The following is a 22,510-nucleotide window of genomic DNA, read 5'->3' on the forward strand; positions in this document are numbered from 1 at the left end:
GTGCTGCAGAAGCTTGGGCACAGCTCGGGGAAGCGAAGGTGCAGCCCAACGCAGGGTCAGCACGGCAGCTTCGTTTTCCACCAGCGGGTTCCGCTGCCTCTCTCGCAGCCTGGCTCAGTGCTATTTATACCTCGCTCCACGGCCGCTTCACAGCGCAGAAAGGCCTGGTGGAAAAGCTAAGGAAATGAAATTACTTTGGGGAAGAAATGACACTACCCGTTTATAAATAACCTGGGTTTCATTGATCTTTTAGATGCTCTCTTGGCAGAGAGTCCAATGTCATCGCTCCAGCAATGCAGACAATACTTGGGCATTGTTTTATTCTCAGTTACAGGGAAAAGGACAGCACCAGCTGCCTTTCTATCTTTAGCCCATGAGAGCACCCTTCAATTGTTCTGCACTTCAAACAATAGGCACACGTGTGGGGGGTTTAAGATTGCTGGCTTTACCAGAGCATTTCTCATCGAAATGCGGCCTTAGAGACAATAGATTTCTTTCATGCCCTGGCTGAAGCTGGTATTTATACGACAGAGAAGCCAGGGTGCAAGAGCTCTGTCTTGTTTTTCTTGTGCATGATGGGCCAGCGAGAGGTTCGGCTCCCCGGGGAGCCCTCTGAACTCTCTTCCACGAAAATAGCCCTATTGTTCTCTCTTTATTTGTCTGGTGCCGAACATCACATCATTCCCTCCGCTCGCGGGGTCAAGTTAATGGCTTTGGTGCTACTCTATTGCAAAAACGAGTTTCTGCATTAATTTCTGCACGAATATCCTGAGATACAACAGCATTGGCCAGAACCTCAGACTTGGCTATGTTGGTTTTGGAGCAAGGGAGAATTGGGGGATTTTTTTTCCCCCCGTTACAGGGTACCGGGGAAGCGAGCCCACCCGCGTGCGGCTGGTGAGCGATTCTTTGAAGGCGCGGACGGGCAGCCAGGCACCCAGCTCTGCGACCGGCCCGTCAGCTGCAGTGTATCAAATGCCCGTGCATAACTCGGCAGCGTCGTGGGCAAACAATCCGCTCGCTTTCGGGTGGCTCTGCCAGTGTGCTCGGTGCCGGGCTGCCCCTGCCCTGCACGGCTGGGGGACCTGGGCTGTGCCGCGGGCATCCCAGGTGCAGGACGTGGCCGAGCGGGGGACGTACCTGCTGCAAAGCTCCCGTCCATGCGTCAGGCTCTGATGAGTTAGAAAAGCAGGGTCTTGTCAGAACTATTTATTCCCCCTGTCGTGGCTGATGTTGTATTGAGTTTCAATTGTCTGAGCCCTGGGCAGCCTTTGAAAGGGGATGCGACATCCCAAAGCCACAACGCCCATCTTTGAAGGCTCTTTAACAGCCAGAGGAGAGGTTTACAAGTATAAAGTGCTTTTCTTTAAACTTTGCAGGACTCTATTTTTAGCAAATAAAGATAATGTCCCAGTTGCTGTTGTTCATCTTTTGTTGCATGTAACATGCCAAATACTTACCATGTCTGCCATATTTTTTTATCATTTAACCTTCTCTGAGCTGCATTGCAGCTCTCTTACGCTGTAGCAGAGATTATGGGCTATCTGCATGTACAAATCCTTCCCGGGCTACTGGATTACCTTGAAAAGATCTCATTCTCCAGACTGTATTTGGAAAAGAGAAAGAAAGGCAAGCCAGAGCTCTCTATAAAAAGAGTTTTCCTAGTCAGAGCAGGGTGCATTCGTTCTGGGAGCTCCTGAGGACAGGGCAGCACCTTTTTCCAACTTACTTGCAATGAAACTGGACCATTTTTTGTAATGTTTTGCTTAGAAATTCAAGCTTCTTATGCCCTTTCTCAGACTCTCAGAGCAAATGGAGAGGAGAGGAGACTCAGGACCCTGCCAGGACTGAGGACTGAGAGGGGAAATGCTTCCATTTGAGTAAACTCCGACCTTCTGCGTCGTCATTAAAACTCTTGGACTTTTTTCCTCACTTCCATCCCTTGACCAACACGCAGGTGAAGAGCCCTTGCCCCGTGGGGGGGTCTAAGCAGGCTCCCGGTGCAGGGCAATTTTCCAGCGAGACAACACTAGATCTACCAGTCCACTTCCAAATTCACAGCCTCGATCTGTATTAAGGTGTGAATCTACTGTTACCGATCAAAGGGACGGCAGCGAGGAAAGAGTAGGACTCCCGAGTCCCGAAAAGAGACAAGGTGGGTGCATTAGAGAGCTATAATCACAGAGCTTTATTTCAGAGCTAGATCTCTAAAATCAGAGCTAAGAGGCTTGCAATGACCTGGACAACTCCTGGCACTGGTAATAGGATAAAGAGCCGGTCATCTCTCAGCTTGGCCTGGTGACGGGTGATGATCCGTCTACGGAGGGCGACCGAGTGTAACAACAGGCTTGCTGGAGAAATCCCTGCTGGAGAAATCCCTCCACCATGGGCAGGCACGTCCCAGGGTGGGAGGCTGCCTTTGCACCCTCCTCTTAATGCATCCCACGGCGGGGTCCCCCTGCCTGGGGCTTTCCCTTGCTGCCCCAGGGCGTAGGCGTGGATGAGGGCATGAGCAGCACACGTGTGAGCACAGCATGCGTGTGTGAGCATGGCACCCTCCTCAGCCATCATGCTCTAGGTTAATATAGATGTATGTATATATACACAGTCTTAATCCACCCACAGCCTCTCTGCAGGTTAGAGGGGTCAGGGACTCTGCACAGACAGACTCCGGGGTGAAGGGCTTGCTGCAGGGCTTGGCGCTTGGTGCAGGTCCAGACTTGGTGCTGCTTTTGCTGCTGGATAACTGTAGCTCTTAGGGCAGATGGGAAACGGAGGCAAAGGACAAAGTCACTTGCAGAAAGTCATCAAGTCAGTGGCCAAGCGAGGAAAGGATCTGCTCCTCCTCCCAGGCAGCCCAGCGACACATCTTACAGCCCTGGGACAGGGCACCAAGGAGATGGGGCGGTCTCCATCCTGGGAGGTTTTCAAGGCTTGCAAAGTAAAGCCACAGCCATTCTGATCTCATGCTAGGGACAGTCCCACTGTGAGCAGGAGGTTGGGTTAGAGACCAGCCCCTTCCCTCTCTCTTTCTCTGACGTGAGGAAATGTCCGAGCTAATCCCCGGTGGTAGAGCAGACAGAAAAAAATAGTATCCGCGGGCAGCACACTGGAGTCAATCAAATAATTCACAGTTTCCCGGTTTTGTGATTGCAGGATCTGAGCATCATACGTGGATTTACTCGTTCTGCTCCCAAAGCTGCATTAGTGAAAAATTAAGCCCAAACAAAGATGCAGATCTGAGGCTGGTGTTCAGCCGTTGTTCTGCTGGCTACACACAAGCGTCACACAACCCTCTCCTCACCAGCAATCGACGATTTCAAACGTTCATAACACAGGTTGCAAACCAAGTCCAGCCCCACTGCTTTGTTGGAGCCTCACAATTATATCATAAATGCACTGTGGAAATGCTTAAGTAATTATATTACTCCAGTAGGTACACAAATGAGTGCCTTGTGATGACAACAGATCTTCTTTCTAGTTACGCTGTTGTGTTGATGGTACCTTACTGGCAAAGGTGTTAGGGTTGTTTCATTTTATTACACTTATTGTAAGGGCAGAGCCAGTTGGGACTGACAGTTCCTTTGTATATTTAAACAAAAAAAGTAGGAAGGACCTGGTTTGGTTTGGATTTATTTACACATAAACCAATGTTATCTGTTCCGAATACAGACGTGTTCCTGCAGAAATAATCCTCTTGATTTGTCACACTGCCATTTTGAGCCCTATTGCTGGGAAATGAATGTCCTGCAAGTATATGAAACTGTTCTGAAATCTGAGATTTACCAGATGTACTCGACTGAAGAGGCACAGAACAGCCCCCAGCCTCGGATCTGTCCGAAACGAGAGCAGAGAGCAACCCCATCTCCTGATGAACTGAGACAAAGCCAGCGTAAATACACATCTAAAGTGGGAGAAAAATATCAGCTTGCATTATGCCGCAGGGCATCCCAGAGACCGCCGAGGACTCGGGACTGCATCCCTACCACGGCACGGCATGGCACACGGGCGGGGATGTCCCCCTGGGGACACCTGGGTGCACCCAACAGTCTCTCTGGGAACAACGGGGGGACATCTGCGATGGGGGCTGCCAATGGGCTGGGCTGCGTTGAGGCCACCCCCTTTTCCAGGTCCTGTCGGTGCAGCGCAGCAAAGGGATGCGGGCAATGAAGATGTTGAAGAAATGGAGAACATGAAGATGTTTCCAATATCAGTTCAGTTCAGGTTCTTGATTTCCAAAGCCAGGCTTGCGGTTCCTCTGTCTTCCCCTGCCTGCAAAGGGTGAATTTCAGCTCCCGCGAAGGCAACAGATGATGCAGCTCCAGTACAAGAGAACGTGCCAACGAGTTAACATGAAGATGTTTTCCATCGCTTTTGGCTCACAGCGGCCTCAGAAATGATGCTGGGGGCTTGCAGTAGGCACTCTGGGGACGGTTCGCAGCGTACAGTAAACCAAGGTCAAGGTTACAAGTTCTCCATGGTGAAAACATCAAGACACTCTAGGAAAGGAAAGGCGGAGCAGGGGCAAGCTGGCCTGCCCAGCTCCTGGGGACCGCCTTTCAGGCTTGATGGGTCCCTCCAAGCTGGGATAATTTCAAATGAATTGGATAGCATCAAATGGAGCTGGGGTGTCGCTTCGGCTCTCCTCCTTCGGAGGAAGCTCTCCCTCCTGTGGGAAAGGCAGAGGTTTGCAAGATCTCCCTTTTGTGCATCTGCAAGGAGGCTGGTGGTCACCCCGAGGTTGGGCTCGAGCACCACGGGCTCCCTGGAGGGGCAGAGTCACCGACTGCGGGGGCCCCTCCAGAGGCTGGGGCTCTCCGGGGAGACCGCGGTGGCAGCCCCGCGTGCCCAGCCACACCCAGGCTCTTGGCATTCGGGGCTACGGAAAGATGGAGTTGTTCAAACATCAGTTCAGTTCAGGTGCTTTAATTTCCCAAGCCAGGCTGTGGTTCCTCTGTCCGCCACAGCCTGCAAAGGGCCAATTTCAGCTCCTGTGAAGGCGACAGATGACGCAGCTCCAGTGCAAGAGAAAGCGCCAACAAGCTGACGTGCAAACCGCCCCGTTCCGCTGCCTGCACGCTGCCGGCCCTGCCGCACGCTGCGACCGAGGGACAACACAAACTCGAATCCACCAGTTCACCAGCTGAGGTCTTGTGACTGCAAATGTCTTCAGTCTCATGAAACACAGCAGCTTTCCTCTAGTTCAGTTTCCTTAGAGCAACTCCGTAACGTGCAGCTCGACATGGGCATTCACAGAGACGCTCGCTGGGGTCCCAACCCTGCACATACGAGTAGCAGAGCTCGGCGCTGCACAGCAGAAGAAAAATCAGTGGATCACTGATTTTTCCATCTGGGTGGGGTTTGACTGATGGAGGACTCTCTTTCAGGCCGGAGAGCTGGGGGCTTTTGCCGTCAGAGGACAAAACCTTCCCTGGGGTGAACGCCTTGGCCGAGCAACCCCCTGATGACCAAAAGTCTTCACATGTTGGCTGAATCCTGGAGACACAAGAGCTTTCGGAGACATCTCTTTTGGACACGGCCGGGTATTTTGTGATTGATTCACTGGCAGCAGGACATGGTCATCACCGCTTGTACCTTTGTCAAGCTGTTCCCGGAGAGGAGCACCACACCAGTCGAGTCACTGGGTCTGGGCCTTTCTCCTGGGTCCTTGGGTGCACACCGGTGGGAAGATCACTGGCACCGCGGCAGGCCGAGCGCTCCGCAGGGAAACGCGTTCAGCATTTGCACCGGAGAGCGTTTCTATTCAGCACAACAAGATCTACCCCAATAAACCAGTACAATGACGTCCCCCGATATACAGACAAGACACAATCTCGCCCAGTGTTGGCTACGGGTCCATTCTGGAGAACGTCCCTAGGAAGCCCCTGCCTGTTCCTCAGGCCGTGGGCGCAGGCGAGGTTGAAGCCCGATGCCCACCTCCCCTTCGCGGCCGCAGGGATGGCGCGCAGCCCTCGCTTTCCGGCAGGAGCCACCGACCCCAGTGCCGGCTCCCGAGCCGCCCCGCCCCGTGTCCCCGCCGGCCGTAGCACCCACGACGCCAACGGGAGGGGCAGCCCTGCTCCGCTCCGCGGGGGGGTCCTCCCCGGGGTCCCGCAGCCCCGCCGCGCACCAGGGAGCACCCTGGGCTCCCCCGCCAAGGCTCTGCCGCGCCTGCGCGGTGCCGTGGGTGTTGCGCCCCTTCTGCGGGGGATTACGTCCCTACGGCTGGTGATGACGCGGAGGGGCTCGGAATGTTTCTCTGCGCAGCTCAGCACCGCGCGGCGTCGCGCCCGGAGGCAGGGGGTGGTTTTCATCAGCTTGAGGCCGCTGCGGGCGAGCAGCCCAGTGCCCAGCTCCCCGGGCCCAGCTCCCCGGGCCCACGGGGCGCCCGAGCCCCCGCCCGCGCTGCTCCCGCCCGCCTCACACCCGGCATGACGTCACGCCTCCCCGTGACGCACCCCCGCGCCGGGGTACCACACCCCCCCTGGCGCCAGGCACGCATGCGCGCTCTCAACTCCTCCCGCAGCTCCTTCCCCCCGCCCCCGGTCAGCTCCATTGGCACGCCGTGGTGTCGTCCCCCGCGCCGATAGGTGAGCTGCGCTGCCAATCAGCGTCTGGGGAGGGGCGAGGGTGGGAGCGCTGTCCAATCGCCTGGTGGCGGGCGGGGCGTGCGGGAGCGGCGGGCCGGAGCGGCCGGGAACAGGTAGGGCTGGGGCTGCGCTGGGCCCGGGGGCCGCGGCCCAGCCGGGGAGCGGGAGCGGGGGCCGGGGCCAGCTCAAGCTCAGCTCAGCTCAGCTCCCCGCCGGGCAGGCCCGGTGCTGGGCCGGGCCCGGGCCCGGCTACCCCAAGGCGGGCCGGGCGGCGCTGGCGAAGGGGTGTCGCGGCCCGGCCCTACGCAGGTCAGTGCCCTGCAGCGAGGGCCCCGCACGGGCCTTCCTGAGGCGAGCCGCGGCCTCGGGCCGAGGCAAGCCGCGGCGTCGGCTCCAGAGGTAGGGCAGGGTTCGGGTGCTCGGCCCTGCCCGGCCGGGGCAGGCCGCGGGCTCGGCTGGGGGCGTGGAGGTGCCTTCGTCCGGCGCGGGGCCCGTGTGCAGCCGCCACGGCGGTGCCGGAGCCGGGCATCGAGGATGGTGCTGAGCTCCGCGCCGCCCCCCGGCCCTGCCGGGCTGCTCGCCGCCGTCCCCAGCGAGAGGGCGAGGCCAGGCTGCCTGCTGGGAAAGAAGGTGAGGCGCTGGGGCCGGGTGGGTGACTTCTGCTCTGCCTCCTCAGCGCCGGCCATGGCTGCGCCGTGGGACGACGTCCTGCGTGACGAGCCGGCCATCCAGGAGGCGGCGTGGGTGGCCGTGGACGCGGCGCTCCTGGAGGGCGTGCTGATGCGGACCGAGCGGGAGCCCAACGCGTCGGATGTGAGTGCCAGAGCGCGGTCACGGGACGCGTTCGGCCCTGGCCGGGCTGTGAGTCAGCAAAGCGAGAGCAGCACGGGGGGGAGCCGGCTGCCATCCCTGGGTTTGCTGAGCCCTCGTCGGCGTGCGCCGCTTTGCAGCGAGCACCCAGCTGCCTGGCTGAAGCGCGGCAGACCTGGGGGCTATAGCTCACAGCCCAGCCTGCTGATGAGTGCGCCTCCCTGAGAGACAGCCCTGCGATACAGGTCCCCTCTTCCAAGGAGAGGGATAGATCTGGAAAGGTTTGGGAAATTGCCAGGAGCCCTGCGTGTGTGTCGTGGGAGTTCATCCCTCTCCCAGCCTCTCAGCACCCGTATGATCCTTTGAACCAGGGGAGTGTCTCTCGGAGGGGCCTCTGGTTTTGGTGTACTCCCAACTATAAGTCAGCCTTCGCCTCCTACCTGGGACGAGGGGACAGCGGTGGCTGATGCGTGGGATTACGTCTGGTGAATCTCTGGCAGCTGGCTGGGGCGAGGGCGCTGATGGGGGACTCGGCCTGTTGGAGGGGGATGCTGGGAGAGGTCTCAGAGGAGGAAGTACCCCTGTGCAAGAGCGGTGGCACACCATCAGGGACGGGCCCCTGAGGCGCCTGGGGGCAAGCAGGCAGGTGCGCTGGGAGCTGGCAGAGGTATGAGGAGGGAGATCTCCACCAGAGGGGCTGCTCCTTGATGTCAGCCCCATGGTCAGGTCAGGGGTCTGAGGGAACCTCGAAGGGTGAGAGGAAGAAGGAGCCTGGGAGGAGAGGCCAAACACACTGCCAGTGTCCCTTGTCTCTTGTAAAAATCAAGGTGAATTGGGAATTTCTCTCTGGTGGAATATTTTGGCTTTGAGGGTGGCCCTGTGCCTGAGCTGTGGGGTGTGCCAGGGGTCCAGAGTCACCCCTGGGACTCGGTGAGCAGGGATCAAAGGAAGCGACTGATGGCCAAAACCCAGGACTGGCAAATTCACCTTTTCTCTGAAGCTGAAGCGTTTTGGAAACCGTGCTCTCCAGTTAAGGTGGAAACAGAGCATCCTTCAGAGAGAAGCACTCAGCCCAGCTCGAGCTCTGTAGCAGCTGCTCCTGCCTCTGCAGCACCCCACGGATGGCTCATAAAGCAAAGCCCTCAAAAGTCAGGGGTCAGCAGGGTTGAGGCCATGTGTCTGTCCAGGGTGCAGCGAGGAGGGCTGGGGTTGCTTCAGCCTTCAGACAAGCAGAGGAAGCACCTCTTTAGCCCCACTTAAACTGCGTAGACCTGACGGCTCTGCTGCTGCATCCTTGTTTGCAGGTGGTGAATTATGCTCCCTTCACGCTGCTCCCGTCTGCAGTACCAAGTGCCCTGTTTGAACAAGCATACGCTGTTCAGCAAGATTTTAACCTGCTGGTGGATGCTATTAGTCAAAACAAAGAATTCCTGGAGCATACCCTGGCCAGGTAACTTCTTTGCACGTTGCATTTTAATGAAATTTTAAATGCAAGCATTTATCACTTTTCAGGCGTTCCTACCTTCCATCCATTCATGTCCTTCAAGCTGAGGTGGGCATTCCTGTCCTCTGCAGAAATTCTCTCCTTTGCTGCATTATTTGTCCTAAGATTAATTTCCATCAAGTCTCTGTGTTTTGAGGTCACCTTGGGCCTCAGAAGATGAGACATCTGGCCAAGAGTTGACTCCCTGCAATGATCTTCAATTTTGCCAGTGTTTCAAGCTTGTGAATCCTTACTTGTGAGCTTGTTGGCCCCTGGGCCTGAAATTCAAATTGCTGGAGTCGTCTTTGAGTCCTGGATTTAGTAGTCTCTTAGTCTCGTTTTGTATCTGCCTGTGGCTATCCGATAACCGCCAGCTCTCCTGCCTGCCCGCAGTTATGAAGAGAAGGTGTTTGTTCCTTCCCCCACACCTACCTCTGATCAGTCACCCCGTGTCCCCTGCTCTCCCAGCCATGCCGGGAAGGTGACCCGCGAGCTCTGGGTGCTGGAGGACTGGTCAGCTCTGGCTTGTGGACTCTGCTGGATTTATCTGTGGCTGTTGCCCTGTGCTGGAGCAACCACCCCAGACTGTGGCCCCCATAATCTGCAGGGCTGATGCTTCCACAAAACCCATTTCCCTTCCTGCTGCCTGTTCTGTGCTGCCTGTCCGCGCAGGTGCTGCTGGCTCTCTGGCACCAGGACAGAGCAAAGGAGTCTTTTCCAGCGTCCTTCTTGTTTTGCTAAAGCCTGACCCTTCAGAGCTGTTTCAGTGCTTGCGCCTGTTCTAGAACTGGCTGCAACCAAAGCTTGTGGGGGCATGTTTATACCTGTGGTTAAGGAACGCAGCGCCTGGGGCTTGTGTGCACAGAAGTGCCTGCCCTGCGCCGCCTCCTGCGCAGTGTCTCGGGGCAGCTCCTTGGAGGTGCTGCTCACAATTAGCTCAGGGATTTGGGACCCTGAAGAAAAGCCAGACCTACTCTAGCAGGGCCACTGAAGCACTTGGCACCACAGTGTGCAGGATTTGGAGCCCAACAGGACAGGGGGAACTTGATGAAGCTCGTGAAGCTTCTGTGAACTGTGTGCACAGGCACAGAGAGACTTCTGATTTCTCTCCTGTATCTGCAGAATTCTGCTGCATTTCTTTGCTTTTGCTTGCCCTGTCTCTCTGCCCTGCAAATGAAAGTCAACTCTGCACAGTAGTGCTTTTTGTAGAGTGGCTGTGCTGAGCAAACTGGATTTGCGTTATGGTTATGCACCTTGATGAAGAGTGCATTCATGGTGAGATGCTTCACAGTGCTGTAGGACTTGGTCTAGCCACAGCGCTGCTATTTGTGTTGGAGAATGTCTCTGGTAAGGTTTTTTCCTGGAGAGGACTTAATTTTCTTGTTTCTCTGTGGCAGTGTAAGGAGGCTGATCTGGTCTGTCTTTCTCTCTAGCACCGTCAAGGTAGATGACTTCACAGCTCGACTCTTCAGAATCCACATGCAAGTTTTGGAGGAAGGCTTGGCTCAGGTACCTTGGCAGGAGACCCCAGTGGTCAGAAGCTGTGTCCCTTTGCATTGCGGTGGGATTGCCTGGTCTCTGTCTGCAAGCTTGCTGCTGTGGGCTTTGAACTGTCCCATAGTCAGGCTGGTCCCTACGCTATGATGTCTCGGTTACAGCCTGTGAGCTCAGGACCTTGCCCTATTTGACAGTCATGCCCTTTGGTTAGTGCTGCTGGAAACAGTCAGGCCTTGACTGGGAGGATTTCATAGGGTTTGTCCTTGTCCTCTGGGAGCCTCGGGAAGTGCAAGGATGTGTGCTGTGTCGGGACCTGTGCCGGACAGGCTGTCCCTGCAGAAGCTCCTTTACTCTCACCAGTGTTCTTAACTCCTCTGGAGTACTGAGGAGGGCTGTGGGCCCGGAGCGAGGGCCAAAGCACCCACAGGCACATCTTGCAGAGGTTTTTATCAAAATGAAGGTGACTGGATCTGCCCCAGGAGGACTTTGAAGTGAGGTCATCAAAGGGATTTGCGGTTAAAGGCAACAGGAGAACCCACTTCACCTCCCTTCTGTTTCAGTCTGTGTTTTTAGGCATAAACCGCTCTGATTACATGTTTGACTGTGGGGTGGATGGGACACCAGCTCTGAAGCAGATAGAAATAAACACCATTGCTGCCAGCTTTGGAGGCCTCACCTCCCGCACCGTGGCGGTCCATGGGTAAGGGAGCATCTCCGGCCTGTGCTGCCAGGCGCTGCAGCAGCTGTACCGCGTGGCCTGCTGCACTCCGTGTCTTTGCGTGCTCTCCAAACTCCTGCTCCCTAGGTCTGGTCGGGAGCTGTCATGGCATTTACAGCTATTTTTTGTTCCACAGGCGGGTGTTGAAAGTGCTGGGAAAGTCTAAGGAGGCATCGCGCCTGCTGCCCAACAACCCATCGAAAGGGCTTGCCTTGGGTATTGCGAAAGCCTGGGAGCTCTACGGTTCTCAAAGGTAAGGAGAGAGGAGGTGCTGGAGGCTGGGTTATCTTGTCTCCCCTGGAGATGCACGTGTTTGGTTTTGAAATTGTGCTTCTGAAAGATGCCTGTTTGCTAGACAAGCTGCTCTCGAAAAGCCTGTGGCAGCCTGGGAAGAGCAATGCGATGTCGCAAAAGCAGAGAGGTGCAGGGGACCCTGGAGGAGTTGTGTGGTTCAACAGCCCTGCATAGGGCTTGCTTTTCCTCCTGCCCTTGTGCTGATGCCCCGCCCTGGTTTGGTAATTACGCAGGATCAGTACTGCTCTCCATTTGCATGCTGACCCTTGGAAACACTGGAGAAAACAAGCAGGAGCCATGTAGGAAGCCTGAATCGGAGATCAAAAGCTGGTGATCCTGGGTGCGTGTGGAGCGTTTCTGGGTTTAATGATGTCCTTGGTATCTCTTCCAGTGCTGTGGTGATGTTTCTGGTGGAGGAAGTCCAGAGGAACATTTTTGATCAGCGATGTGTAGAAAATGAGCTTTGGAACAGGTAAAGGTTGAATTTTCCTGGGATGGGAAAGGAAGGAGACGGTACAGTTTTGGAAAAGGGAAGCAGAGCAAGCTGCTGCCAGATCATGGTGTTTCCCTCAAGGCAGCTGTGGGGCGTCTCCAGGCTCTCCAGCAGGCACGGCGTGGCGGCGGGAGCGTAGGAGCAGGCCAGGGAAAGATGGAGGTGTGCAGAATCTGTTTGCTTTTTACTTTGTCACCTACTCAAGGACAAAGGCAAAACACTATAGTTTCTGGGACTGAGAGAGGGCATGTCTTGGTATGTAACAGGGCAGCCTTTGTCTTGGACTTATCTCTGTGGATGGTATGCAGCTCTCTTGAGCGTTCCTTCAGTGGCCTCCTGCCTAGCCTCAGCACCCACCTTCATCTTCTCACCAGCCTCCCAAAGCCTCTCACCAGCTCTTTGCTGGAAATACCAGCAGCCATCAAAGCCTCTGGTCTCCAGAGCTGATTCCTTGCCGATTTTGTGCCTGTGTAGTCCTCAGAGCTGCACCAGTGGTAGCTTTGCTGTGGGCCAGGTCTCTTAGATGATTCAATAGGAGCAGAGTGGGGTTAATGAGGGTCCTGCTTGCCCTCTGACTTGGGATTGGGCAATGGGTATTTCATAAAAGCTGAATTAACGAAGCTTCAAACCCATTGTGAAAGATCTGGGCAAAGTAAGCAACGCGGCAGTGGAGTAGAGGCCTCGGGAGGAGGCGGCGTTTTGGGAAGGTCCAGCCCTGAGCCTGTGCTGGAGCAGCGGGAGGGATGGTGCTGTGTCTCCAGATCAGCAAGTCCACACTGCCGCTGTGTGGAGGAAAGGCTGTAAAGCGGGAAGGAGGTAAAACATGCAGGAAGTCACTCGTCTGCCTGCAGCTCCTGGCTTTGAAGCCAACAGTGAGTGAATCTGTTGTGTAGGGATAAAAATCCCAAAATATTGACTTTTCTTAGAAAAAATTTAGGAGGTGAAAGGTAAGCATGGAGAAATCCAGGGTGTTTAGGCACGTGTTCTGATTCCTGCAGTATTTGGGCTGGAAGCATAGGACAGGTGCTAAAAACAGGGACCGTTTTGGCCTGCCCGTGGGATTCCTCTGGCTCCGTAGTACAAAGCCTGAGGTTATTTGTGAAGGAGCCTACCGATCCTCCGTGCTGGAGCCACCAGTTCCACCTGTGACTTCTAGCTCGAGTGACTGTGCCCAGCCTGGTGACTCCCACTCCTCTCTTAACAGGAATATTCGGGTCATCAGGAAGCGATTCAGAGATGTGTTTGAAAAGGGGTCTCTGGATGATGCCAAGAGGCTGTATATGTGAGTATGAGCCAAGGTGCGCGTTCCTGGCTGTGTGTTGGGCACACAGGGCTGTAACTGGGAATTTTCAACCAAAGCTGGTGGTATGTTTTGAGTGTAAATAGTGACTTTCTGAGAAAGCTGTTCTCTTCCATGCTCCAGGCTGCTGCTGCTACTTCCTCTTAGAGCTGAAATGATTTTGTTTTCACAGTGGTGAGACTTTGCATACACGTATCAGTCCCTTACAGCTGGAAACATAATTTCCCTCCTTCAAGCTGCAGTCTTCAGAGCTCTGCAGGATCTTTACTTCCTCCACATACATCTGCTAGGAAAAGTCCTGGCTGTTCCAGAGGCTTCCACAAAGACATTTCCTGTTTACTGTTCACGTGATGCTCTGCCAGTGGGAGCTGGGCTGTGTTATTGGTGCTAGAGGAGGAAGCATTACATGTCCTTATGGTATCTGTTGGTTTTGAATGCACTCAGCGTCTTGCCCGCTCCCTGTGGAGGCCAGGACATGCGGGTCACAGACTCCAAGTGCTGGCAGCTGGTCCCAAGTGTGACGTTTGCCCTATTTCCGGGGTAATGCGCTTGGAGCTGTACAAGCCTAAAGGAAGATACGGTTTCATGTCAATGTGGGGGTTTTTTTGGTTTTTTTTTTTTTTTTTTTTTGTAGTTAGGCTAATTTTTCTGTGGTTTGACCTTTGGTGCCTCTGCTGTGTTTAATTAACAAATACATTTGTCATTGCCAGACAGTTAAGGGGAAAGCGTATCCACTGTACTTCCTCCAAGCATCCTCTCCTCTTACTGATGAATGCCTTTACACTGCCTGGCCGCCAGCAGTTTCTGTGCTGCTTTCTCTGACCTGGCCCACAGTTTGTGTGGCCAAAGCTTGTGTGTGGTGCTACAGGTATGCTGATGGCCCTGCCCTGGCAGGATGGTTTGGTGCCTGGGCAGGTTGTTGAGTTGATGTCCTGCCTTGAATTGCCACCGGAGAAGGACCCTGTTCCCTCCCAGCTTCAAGAATCTCCCAAGCCTGGCTCCCGGTGACAAAAGCTATTAAAAATTAGGTCCTTACCTCCTTGCTGGGCTGGGTGCCTGAATTATTGAGACTTTGGTTAGTCAGGGCAGAGGCCAGGTGTCAGCTCCCTGTGTCTCAGGACAGGGCAAGCCAGCTGGGGCTCAGTGGAGAGGAGTCAGGGCTTGCAGTCCTCGGCTTTCTCTGGCAGAGCCAGCCAGAAGTGGAACAGCCCAGGAGGCCACGGAGAAAGGGCAAATGCTGTAACGTGTTGCCTGCCTGACGCCATTGCAGCCCTCTTGGTGCTGGGGAGTTCGGGCAGAGGTGGGCAGGCACTGGCCTGGTTCTGTGAATGCTTCTGGTTTCCGTTCCAGGGACGGCCAGGAGGTAGCAGTGGTGTACTACAGAGAGGGCTACGTGCCAAAGAACTACGACCAGCAGGTCAGTACTGACCCCTCTGCTCTGAGAAGCCGCCCACACTGTGGCCTTGCCCAGTGAGTTTGAAATGCCCCGTGATCCCAGGGACATCTGTCCTGTCCTGGGTGGGGTTAGTCCTGTCCGGCGTGGCTGGTTAATAGCATTGGGAAGCTGTGACTCAGCAGCGCATGTGGGTGTCCATGACGCTCATGCAATAAGAAAAATGAGTGGCTTTCTTCTCCAATAACCACTCTTGTGGTGACCTCGTACCGCAGCACTGAACTGCTTCTGTAAAATATGGGTTAACACAGGTATTAGCGCCTGCTTAAAGGGTCTAGACTTGATCTACAGATCACACTCTGTCCTCTACTAGGACTATTAGGCTGCAGGTAATAACAATACAGACCAGATCTCGCTGTTGTCTGGAGGTGGCAGCACTGGACAAGCTGGGGAAGGGGTGAAGGCAAAGGCAGTGGACTAACCTGGCTGTGCTGTTTCCAGAGGTGGTGGGAAATGCATGTCTACTTGTCTCCAGAGTGCTGTTGCCACCCCCATCCCTGCCAGGCAGGGAGGGAGGAGGCAAATCATATGTCAATAACTGAACAGAAAAGAGTGGAGAAAACCTTGTGGTTTTTTGCTGACGGGATGGTTGCTCTCCTTCTGTCTCAGAACTGGGAGGCACGGTTGTTGCTGGAGAGATCGAGGGCAGTGAAGTGCCCTGACATTGCTACCCAACTCGCAGGCACCAAGAAGGTCCAGCAGGAGCTGAGCCGGCCAGGGACGCTGGAGAGATTACTGCCCGGCCGTGCCGAGGCTGTCGCTCGAATAAGAGCAACATTCACTGGACTCTATTCCCTGGACATGGTGAGTGTGAGCAGGGCTGGAGCAGGAACAAACATGCAGATGTGTGCTTGCCCTGCGTGATGTTTCTCTTTGGATAAGAAGACGAGAGGGCTTTGTTGTGGTCCCTGGGGGACCCTGTTGATCCTGCTCAGAGGGGTCTGTCGAGGAGCCCCTGCTCCTCCCTGATGCTTTGCTGTTGCCATCCTTTCCTGCCAGGGCGAAGAAGGTGACAAGATAGCTGCTATGGCTATCGCTGACCCTGACCGGTTTGTGCTGAAGCCGCAGCGAGAAGGTGGAGGTATGAGCAGGACTGGGTCCGTGTGGGTTTTCGCTGTGGCTCGTGCTGTATCCAGGAGAGGCAGTAGCTCTGTGATGGCTCCTGGTCCTGTGCTGAGGGATAACAGGTGGGGTGGGGTGGCTTGTAGCTACTTGTAGCCATGGGGACTAGTCACGACAGTAAGGTAGTGCTGCTCCTGGAGGAGCTCCCTAGGCCCCAGAGCTGGGGTGTGGGGAGCCCAGGCAGCACGTGGGGAGGCAAAGGCTGGGTCTGTTTGGGCTGCCGGGGCTGCCTAGCTGGGGCCAATGGCTTCTGCTGTGCTGGGAAGTCCTTGACTTGCTGGTTTTGTTGTCAGGGAACAACCTCTATGGTGAAGAGCTCAGGCAGGTTCTGGAGAAGATCAGAGACAGCCCTGAGAGAACCTCCTACATCTTGATGGATAAGATCAAACCACAGCCAGCAATGAATTACTTGCTGAGGGCTCATAGTCCCCTACAAGTGTCCGAGTGCATCTCAGAGCTCGGTATTTTTGGTGTCTATGTCAGGTGAGAAATGTGCTGTGTTACAGGGTGGTTACCTGCTCCAGCCGGCACTTGGGTTGGGAGCGTTTTCCCCTCTGCGCTGAGCACAGCAGCAGGGCAGATGTCTCTGGGGAGGTGGAGGTACAGGGGACAGATGTGACCGCTCAGTCTGCCCCTGTCAGCAGCTGAGCGCTGTGTTCAGATGCTGAACTGCTGCTCTGTACCTGCTGCCAAACGAGTTGTGGAAAAACCGCAGAGCTGGTGCTGGCGGTTTCTGGTGTAATAGCCACGTGGAACCGACGCGTCTCATCCCTGATTTCAGGGAGCACTTCTTGGGTTCTGGATGTAGCCACATGCTTGTCTGAAGCCCTGGTGATCTCGGAAACATCTGAAGGCTTAATGTGGTCGTGTTCAACCCTAAATAGCTGCTGCTTTTGTTTAAAACCCTCATAGGCCCATAGAAATGTTTCCATAGCTTATAAATTAAAGTCCTTCCCGTACAATTTTAGAAACAAATGTACTCTGGCAGCTTTCAGAACCTGACACTGCCTGTGTGCAGAGCAGTCAGACCAAAATGGCCCAGCTGAGAAAGGGCACTGTCGCTGGCAGGCACAAAACAGGCGCAGCTCTGTTGTCTGCAGCGACCTCTGCATTAGCCCGGGGCTTTTACGTGCCGGTTACCTGCCCTGCGCTGTAGCAGGGAACGTGAATCCTGCCCTGCGCTGTAGCAGGGAATGTGAATCAAATTGTCCAAGGTGAAATGCCATAAGCTTTCTGCTCTGCAGGTGCTCAGTTGCCCTTTTCTTTGCAGACAGGGCAAGGAGATGGTGATGAACAAGGCTGCCGGCCATCTCCTGCGGACGAAGGCGATCGAGCACGCAGATGGCGGGGTAGCGGCTGGGGTGGCAGTGCTGGACACTCCTTACTTGGTGTGAGGAGGCGATGCCCCATCCTGCCCACCTCGCTCTGCTGCCTGAAGAGCCGATCTGCCACAGCGATGTTCTCCTTAGGGTGCATTTACCAAGGCTGACGTGTTGGGAATGGCGAGGAGGGACTGTGTGGACACAACTGCTCAGCTCTCCTGTGTGCCAGCCCCAGCTTCTCCTCTGCAATTCCTCCTGCAGGAAGAAGGGACTCCCTTGCTCTGCCCGCTCAGGGGGCCCTGCCCTGTGCACATCCCAGCTGTGACCTCCCAGGACTGCAGTGGTCTGGGTGTTCCCTTGGGGTGTAGCCTTGTGGGCAGGGGTACAGGAAAGCTGAAGGGTGACTGTGCCACAACAGGCACTTGCACTGTTCCCAGTTTTATGCTCCTTGATGCTGCATTATTTCTGGAGACACAAACCCAAAGACTAGGGTGGATGTGCAAGTAACAGCCTTCATCTGTGGGGTTTGGGGCCTAGTGCCTCAGTACTTTCCAGGTTAAAGAGGGGTGCCCATGGCCCCTCCAGCCCTCCTTCAGGTGCTGCTGCTGCCCTGATTTCTACTTTTCCCTGTGCCTGAGGAGCCTCAGGGTTTCTGCGCAAGGGACAGCTGCCCTGGTGTAATTTGCCCAAGGGCCCCTTGTTTGCATTTGCTTCGCCCAGCTCCTGCTTTGTTGGACTGGGTACTCATCCCAGTAGTGCCTCTGTGCTACACAAGGCAGGCAGCAGTGCGGAATGCATCTGGCCGGCCATGCCCTCCCCAGGGCAGGGCTGCATCTGCTCCTGTTGCCTCCTGCAGCCTTATCCAACAGATCGCCACGGGTTGGCACAAGAATCCCTCAAGGATGGTGGCAGATCCCAGCACAATGCTGAATTGGAGCCTTGTGTCACAGGCAGGGTGTTGATAAACCCTGAATCCCCCAGGGCAGGGGCCAGTGCATCCCATGGCAAGTCACGCACCAAGCATCTCCTGCCTGGTCTGCTGCTGCACGTACAGCCCAAGAGGTGTTGGGGAGCCCCAACCTCGGTGATGGTCCTGCTGGGACGCAGGGTGGGCTGAGACTGGGAGCTTTGTGGTGGGAGGTGACAGAATTGCAGGAGAGGCTGAGCAAGTGCAGCCCCAGCTGCCCAGCGCTTCACTTTGGGACCAGCACTGGTGGGTGATAAGATGTGACACCTCCCCGTTCCATGAATTGGTGGGAACAGCGCAGCAGTGGAGGGCCATAGAGGAGTGCAGGCTCTCCATCCCACGGGCTTTTGCCTCTTCCTCCAGTCCCTCTTCTTCCTCAGCCGAGCAGTTCAATGGGAAACACAGAAGATGCACCGTTCTGGCAGTGCCCTGGTAAAGCACCCAAGCAGCCGCAGCTCTGCCCCTTTAGTGGCACCAAGGAGGAGCGGTGTAAAGCCAGTATTTCTGAAGAATGAAGGTGCTGATTGACAGACCTGCACGCTGCTGTGCGCATTGCTGCCGTGTGGCAGCACTGCGTGCTTCCATCGTCAATCTTCCACCTTGGAAAGGGCCCAGTTCTGTAAGCGTGACTGATTCTGTGATTCCTGGGTGGTTGGTTTGTTGGGGGGGGTGATTACCCTGAGCCAGAGATTAAAGCGTACCTGCAACGTGAACCCTGTTCTTGTGCCAGTTCTGCCTGAGACTAGATGCGAAGGGGAGGTGTTTGCCTCCTCCCTTCCCAGGCATGGCTTCTGGACAGCCGTACACCCACGCGTGGCCCTTTCACGTACCTGCACACGGGGACAGATAAAGCCACCCCACCCGTTTCTGCTCTGGTTGCTGTAAGGCTGCACAGCACCGTGGTGGAGATATGTCCTGGCACTGGGCTCTGCAGCGCTGGCCCAGCACAACCCGTGGATGGAGAGCTGCTGGTGTGAGGGGTGCCAGGTAGGACAGGCTCCAGCAGGAAACACTGGAGCAGCAAGGGCACGAGGTTGGATGCAGCTGAGGAGGAGGAGAGCCCTGTAGCAGAGCCCCTGAGCTGCTGGAGAGGCCTGAGCCAAAGGTGACAGCAGGGACCACAGCATGGATGCAGAGGCTGGTATCCATCGTGTGCCTGGGTGAGGACCAGGCCCGCTGTGGAGGCGAGGCAGCTATCAACAGCCCCGAGCTTCCGTGGGTGCTGGCATGGGTCCTGCATGGGGGGGCTGATGACGGATGGGCGTTGCACGGTCTTGTGCTTTCTTTGAGCTTTAGTGGAACAATGTTGGCTGGAGACCAGGGAGAAACTGAGGCACAGGCTTCAGCCCTGGAGCCAGAGCTTCTGCCCTTGCCCCAGCACAGAGCAGCAGCACAGACTGAGCCACCACCTGTAAATCCCAGTCCATGAAAAAGCATTGCACTGGCAGTAACCTACCCCTCGCGTTCCCCAAAAGCCCGCCCCGGTTATGGCACAGCAGGTCCAACAGCAATGTCAGAGCACTCCCCTCTCCCCCAGACTCAACACCACACACCTACAACCATGCACACACTCTAAGCCTGGTTCCATTTTGTTTCCTTGAATTTTATTCCATTTTGCATACAATTCTAGCTGTTCCCAGCCAAAATTATGTAGCAGACAAAGAGTAACAGAGGAGGAGAGATGATGTAGGAATCCTTGTCAACAAGGTGGCACAATCCAGTGGCACAGAGCCGTGGGGGGTGCATGGGACACCGGCACACACTGAGGTTACAGATCAGAGACAAGCGCTGTGCCAGTGAGAGCAGCAGGTAAGAAGTGAGACTCAGGACTTGGACAACAGCCCACCAGAGCGCCTGCAACGCTTGCCCTGAGCAACCAGCCAGGGAGGCAGTTGCCTCATCTGTTGCAGCCCAGCCAAGTCAGCTCAGTCTGCAGGTAAGGCCTGTATGTCGGCACTCACCAAAACAGCTGTTGCAGCAAGTTTTAAAGCCCATTTCTCCTTTGGTTTAAGTGCAAAATCAAACAGTTCACATGCAGTTTTCATAGAGACGTTACAAAGGCAGTATCTGTCCCAGCTCAGCCCCAGGGCTGGAGTGAAATGTAATTCATTTGAAGAAGAATGGCTTTGCCAGTACCCTTGTGATGTTCAGGGTCTTGAGCTAGAGGTTTTGGGCTTTTTTCCTCTCATCATCATAAAGCCATATCAGATTTAAGCAAAAGCTCACTTTAAACATCTTCCACCATTTTTTTCCTGATGAAAAAACATCATCTAGGAGTAACACAGCCCTGCCTGCCTTAGTTTCTTTGCTGTAGCAATGGCCATGGTGCACTGTAACCCAGCGCCTGGTTTGCCTGCATGGAAAGGTGCCCCTGCATGGCTTTGTTTCCCCTCCGTCCTTTGGTATCAGCAGCACCCACTCCTACCCCAGGATGCAAAAGGAGCATCCAGCTGCACAGCCTCTGAGTTCAGCTGTGAGCTGGTGGCAGCAGAGCAGGTGGAAGCAGTGCTCTGTGGAGCATGTCAGACCACGGCTTTTCCTCCTAGACCATACGTGGCTCCCCATCCTGTCCATGGCCAGTGCGGGACCCTGGATCGGGAAAAATGCAGCAGCTGGCACCATGCAGTTGGGAAGCAGCAGATCTTGGTACCAAACTGCTCCAAAAAACCTGTTTAAAGCACAGAGCTCCTTTGAGCCTTGCCCCACTCCCTTTCAGGCTAGGGGACCTCTGCTAGCAACAGGCTTGGACAGTGGATGCAAGACTAAAACTCAGCTATACACTTATGATGCGAGAGCGTTTTTAAGTTCTCCTGCAGGCTGCAGCACTCCAAGTAGAAAAGGAAGCTTAGCTGGCGTGTGGGCAGTGGCAGCTGCTCCTCCCTTGCCTGCCTGCATTGAGTAACTCTCCAGCACCACTTCCCCTCCAACCCCCAAAGTTCCTTCCCACTGTGCACAAGGTGCCAGGGCCCCTCAGCTACATAAAGTTAATTAACACACCCCCCCAAGAAAAATAAAATTAAAAATCAAGAACGAGGTGCTGAAAAGGGAGGAGGACAAGTCCCTCTGTGCACCAGGCTGGACCTCAGATGTATGATACCCATCTGGAGCACGATGCACACACTCCTCCAAGGCATGGACACGCTAGTGAGACGCGGCCTTTCCCTCATTTGTAACATTTGTACATTCAATTCAACAGGTGAAGGTTTCCTTCCCAGGGCAGACAGCGGTTATTCAAGGGACCTGCTCATCAGGACACTGCTGCTGCTACAGTTCTGCTCAGCAGGGACAGGTCATGCTGCTACTGTTTAGTGTCACATCTGCTGTTGAAAAGATGTTTTATGATGCCCGGGTTTGCCAAGGTGGAGATGTCCCCCAGATCTTGGTCATTTTTGGCAATCTTCCTTAATATCCGTCTGGTAATCTTTCCTGTAATGACAGCCATGAAAGGAAAGCAGGAGTCAAGATCTCTTCAGCGTCCTTAGCAGACCGGGGAGTGCCCAGACCTGCAGCATTCTGCTTGCCCTGAGGTTGCTCTCCCCTGAATTTGAGTGGCCCTGGACGAGCAGTTTAGGGCTGATTTCCTTCCACTGGCAGGAACCACTCAGTCCTCCCCAGCACTGTCACTGGGCCCCTTACCTGAGCGGGTTTTGGGCAGGCTAGGGGCATACTGGATGTAATCAGGTGTTGCTATCGGTCCGATTTTTTCTCTGACTGGGAAAAAAAAAAAAAAAAAGAAAGAGAGAGAGAGAGAGAGAGAGAGATTTTCAGTGTAGGTACTAGGAGATACCATGCACATCCTTTTCAGGCAGGATGCCCAAGTTAAGACATGTAGAGCCCAGCTCCTGGGGAAGCTGGTAAGGCAGTGCTTAGGGCTGCTGCACTGAGCCTCCGGGCTGTGGGAGGGGGCAGCAAGACCTGCAATGCCAACAGGGCTATAAGCACATCTTCCCAAAGGTAAAAGCACTCATTTTTTCATTCTCTCCATCTTCAAGAGACTTCCTATCATGGCTACACCAATCACTATTACCATTTTGATAAAGCAAGGACTGATTTGCTGTTGGGTTCCTACAGAGAAGAAACTGCCATGGGTCCATTTCATGTATTAAATGCTGCAGTCCCTTGTGACAGTGAAAGAGCTCCCTTAAGACCAGAGCACAAACACCCAGAGCACTACCCCAAAGCAACCGAATGATCAGGAGATCTCAAGCCAGGGAGAGCCATGGGAGCTGTACCCACACAGGAGAGCACTGCTGCGAATGAAAGCCTGCCAGGTACCCCAGTCCTTCACACGGCTGCCAACTCCCAAGAGGTAGAGATGGCATCACATGAACAGCCAAAGGCCGGGAGAACTAATTTTAGTCCTCGCCAGCCGTGCTCTCTAATCAGAGGGGGCACCTTGTCGCAGTTGTCCACACTGCATTCCCCAGACTACACGCACCCTCGTTCAAGCACCCAAGCCCT

The 22,510-nt window shown here is 55.0% G+C and overlaps 2 protein-coding genes across 7 annotated transcripts in view; one reads left to right on the plus strand and one right to left on the minus strand.

The window, feature by feature from the left end:
- Positions 1 to 6,660: 6,660 nt before the first annotated feature.
- GSS (glutathione synthetase) overlaps positions 6,661 to 22,510 on the plus strand; it is a 496,957-nt gene continuing 481,107 nt past the window's right edge. The window contains exons 1-13 of one of the 5 annotated variants that reach the window (XM_075517001.1): positions 6,661 to 6,703; positions 7,267 to 7,451; positions 8,705 to 8,850; positions 10,317 to 10,392; positions 10,941 to 11,080; positions 11,235 to 11,351; positions 11,784 to 11,864; positions 13,090 to 13,167; positions 14,536 to 14,602; positions 15,248 to 15,442; positions 15,638 to 15,719; positions 16,054 to 16,243; positions 17,031 to 18,528. In XM_075517001.1, coding sequence (XP_075373116.1) covers positions 7,275 to 7,451; positions 8,705 to 8,850; positions 10,317 to 10,392; positions 10,941 to 11,080; positions 11,235 to 11,351; positions 11,784 to 11,864; positions 13,090 to 13,167; positions 14,536 to 14,602; positions 15,248 to 15,442; positions 15,638 to 15,719; positions 16,054 to 16,243; positions 17,031 to 17,154 — 1,473 coding nt within the window. In that variant the 5' untranslated portion in view covers positions 6,661 to 6,703; positions 7,267 to 7,274 and the 3' untranslated portion in view covers positions 17,155 to 18,528. The other 4 variants (XR_012777843.1, XM_075517000.1, XM_075517002.1 and 1 more) reach the window with 4 other exon arrangements.
- The window catches only part of ACSS2 (acyl-CoA synthetase short chain family member 2), a 34,049-nt gene continuing 31,175 nt past the window's right edge, over positions 19,637 to 22,510 (minus strand). For both annotated transcript variants that reach the window (XM_075516927.1, XM_075516926.1), the window contains 2 exons: positions 21,686 to 21,760; positions 19,637 to 21,475 (listed from right to left, as the gene is read on the minus strand). In XM_075516927.1, the coding sequence (XP_075373042.1) occupies positions 21,348 to 21,475; positions 21,686 to 21,760 (203 nt within the window). In that variant the 3' untranslated portion in view covers positions 19,637 to 21,347. The remainder of the gene's footprint in view (positions 21,476 to 21,685; positions 21,761 to 22,510) is intronic.

The sequence above is a fragment of the Mycteria americana genome, chromosome 14 (genome assembly GCF_035582795.1).
Source record: "Mycteria americana isolate JAX WOST 10 ecotype Jacksonville Zoo and Gardens chromosome 14, USCA_MyAme_1.0, whole genome shotgun sequence".
In the NCBI taxonomy this organism is placed as follows: Eukaryota; Metazoa; Chordata; class Aves; order Ciconiiformes; family Ciconiidae; genus Mycteria; species Mycteria americana.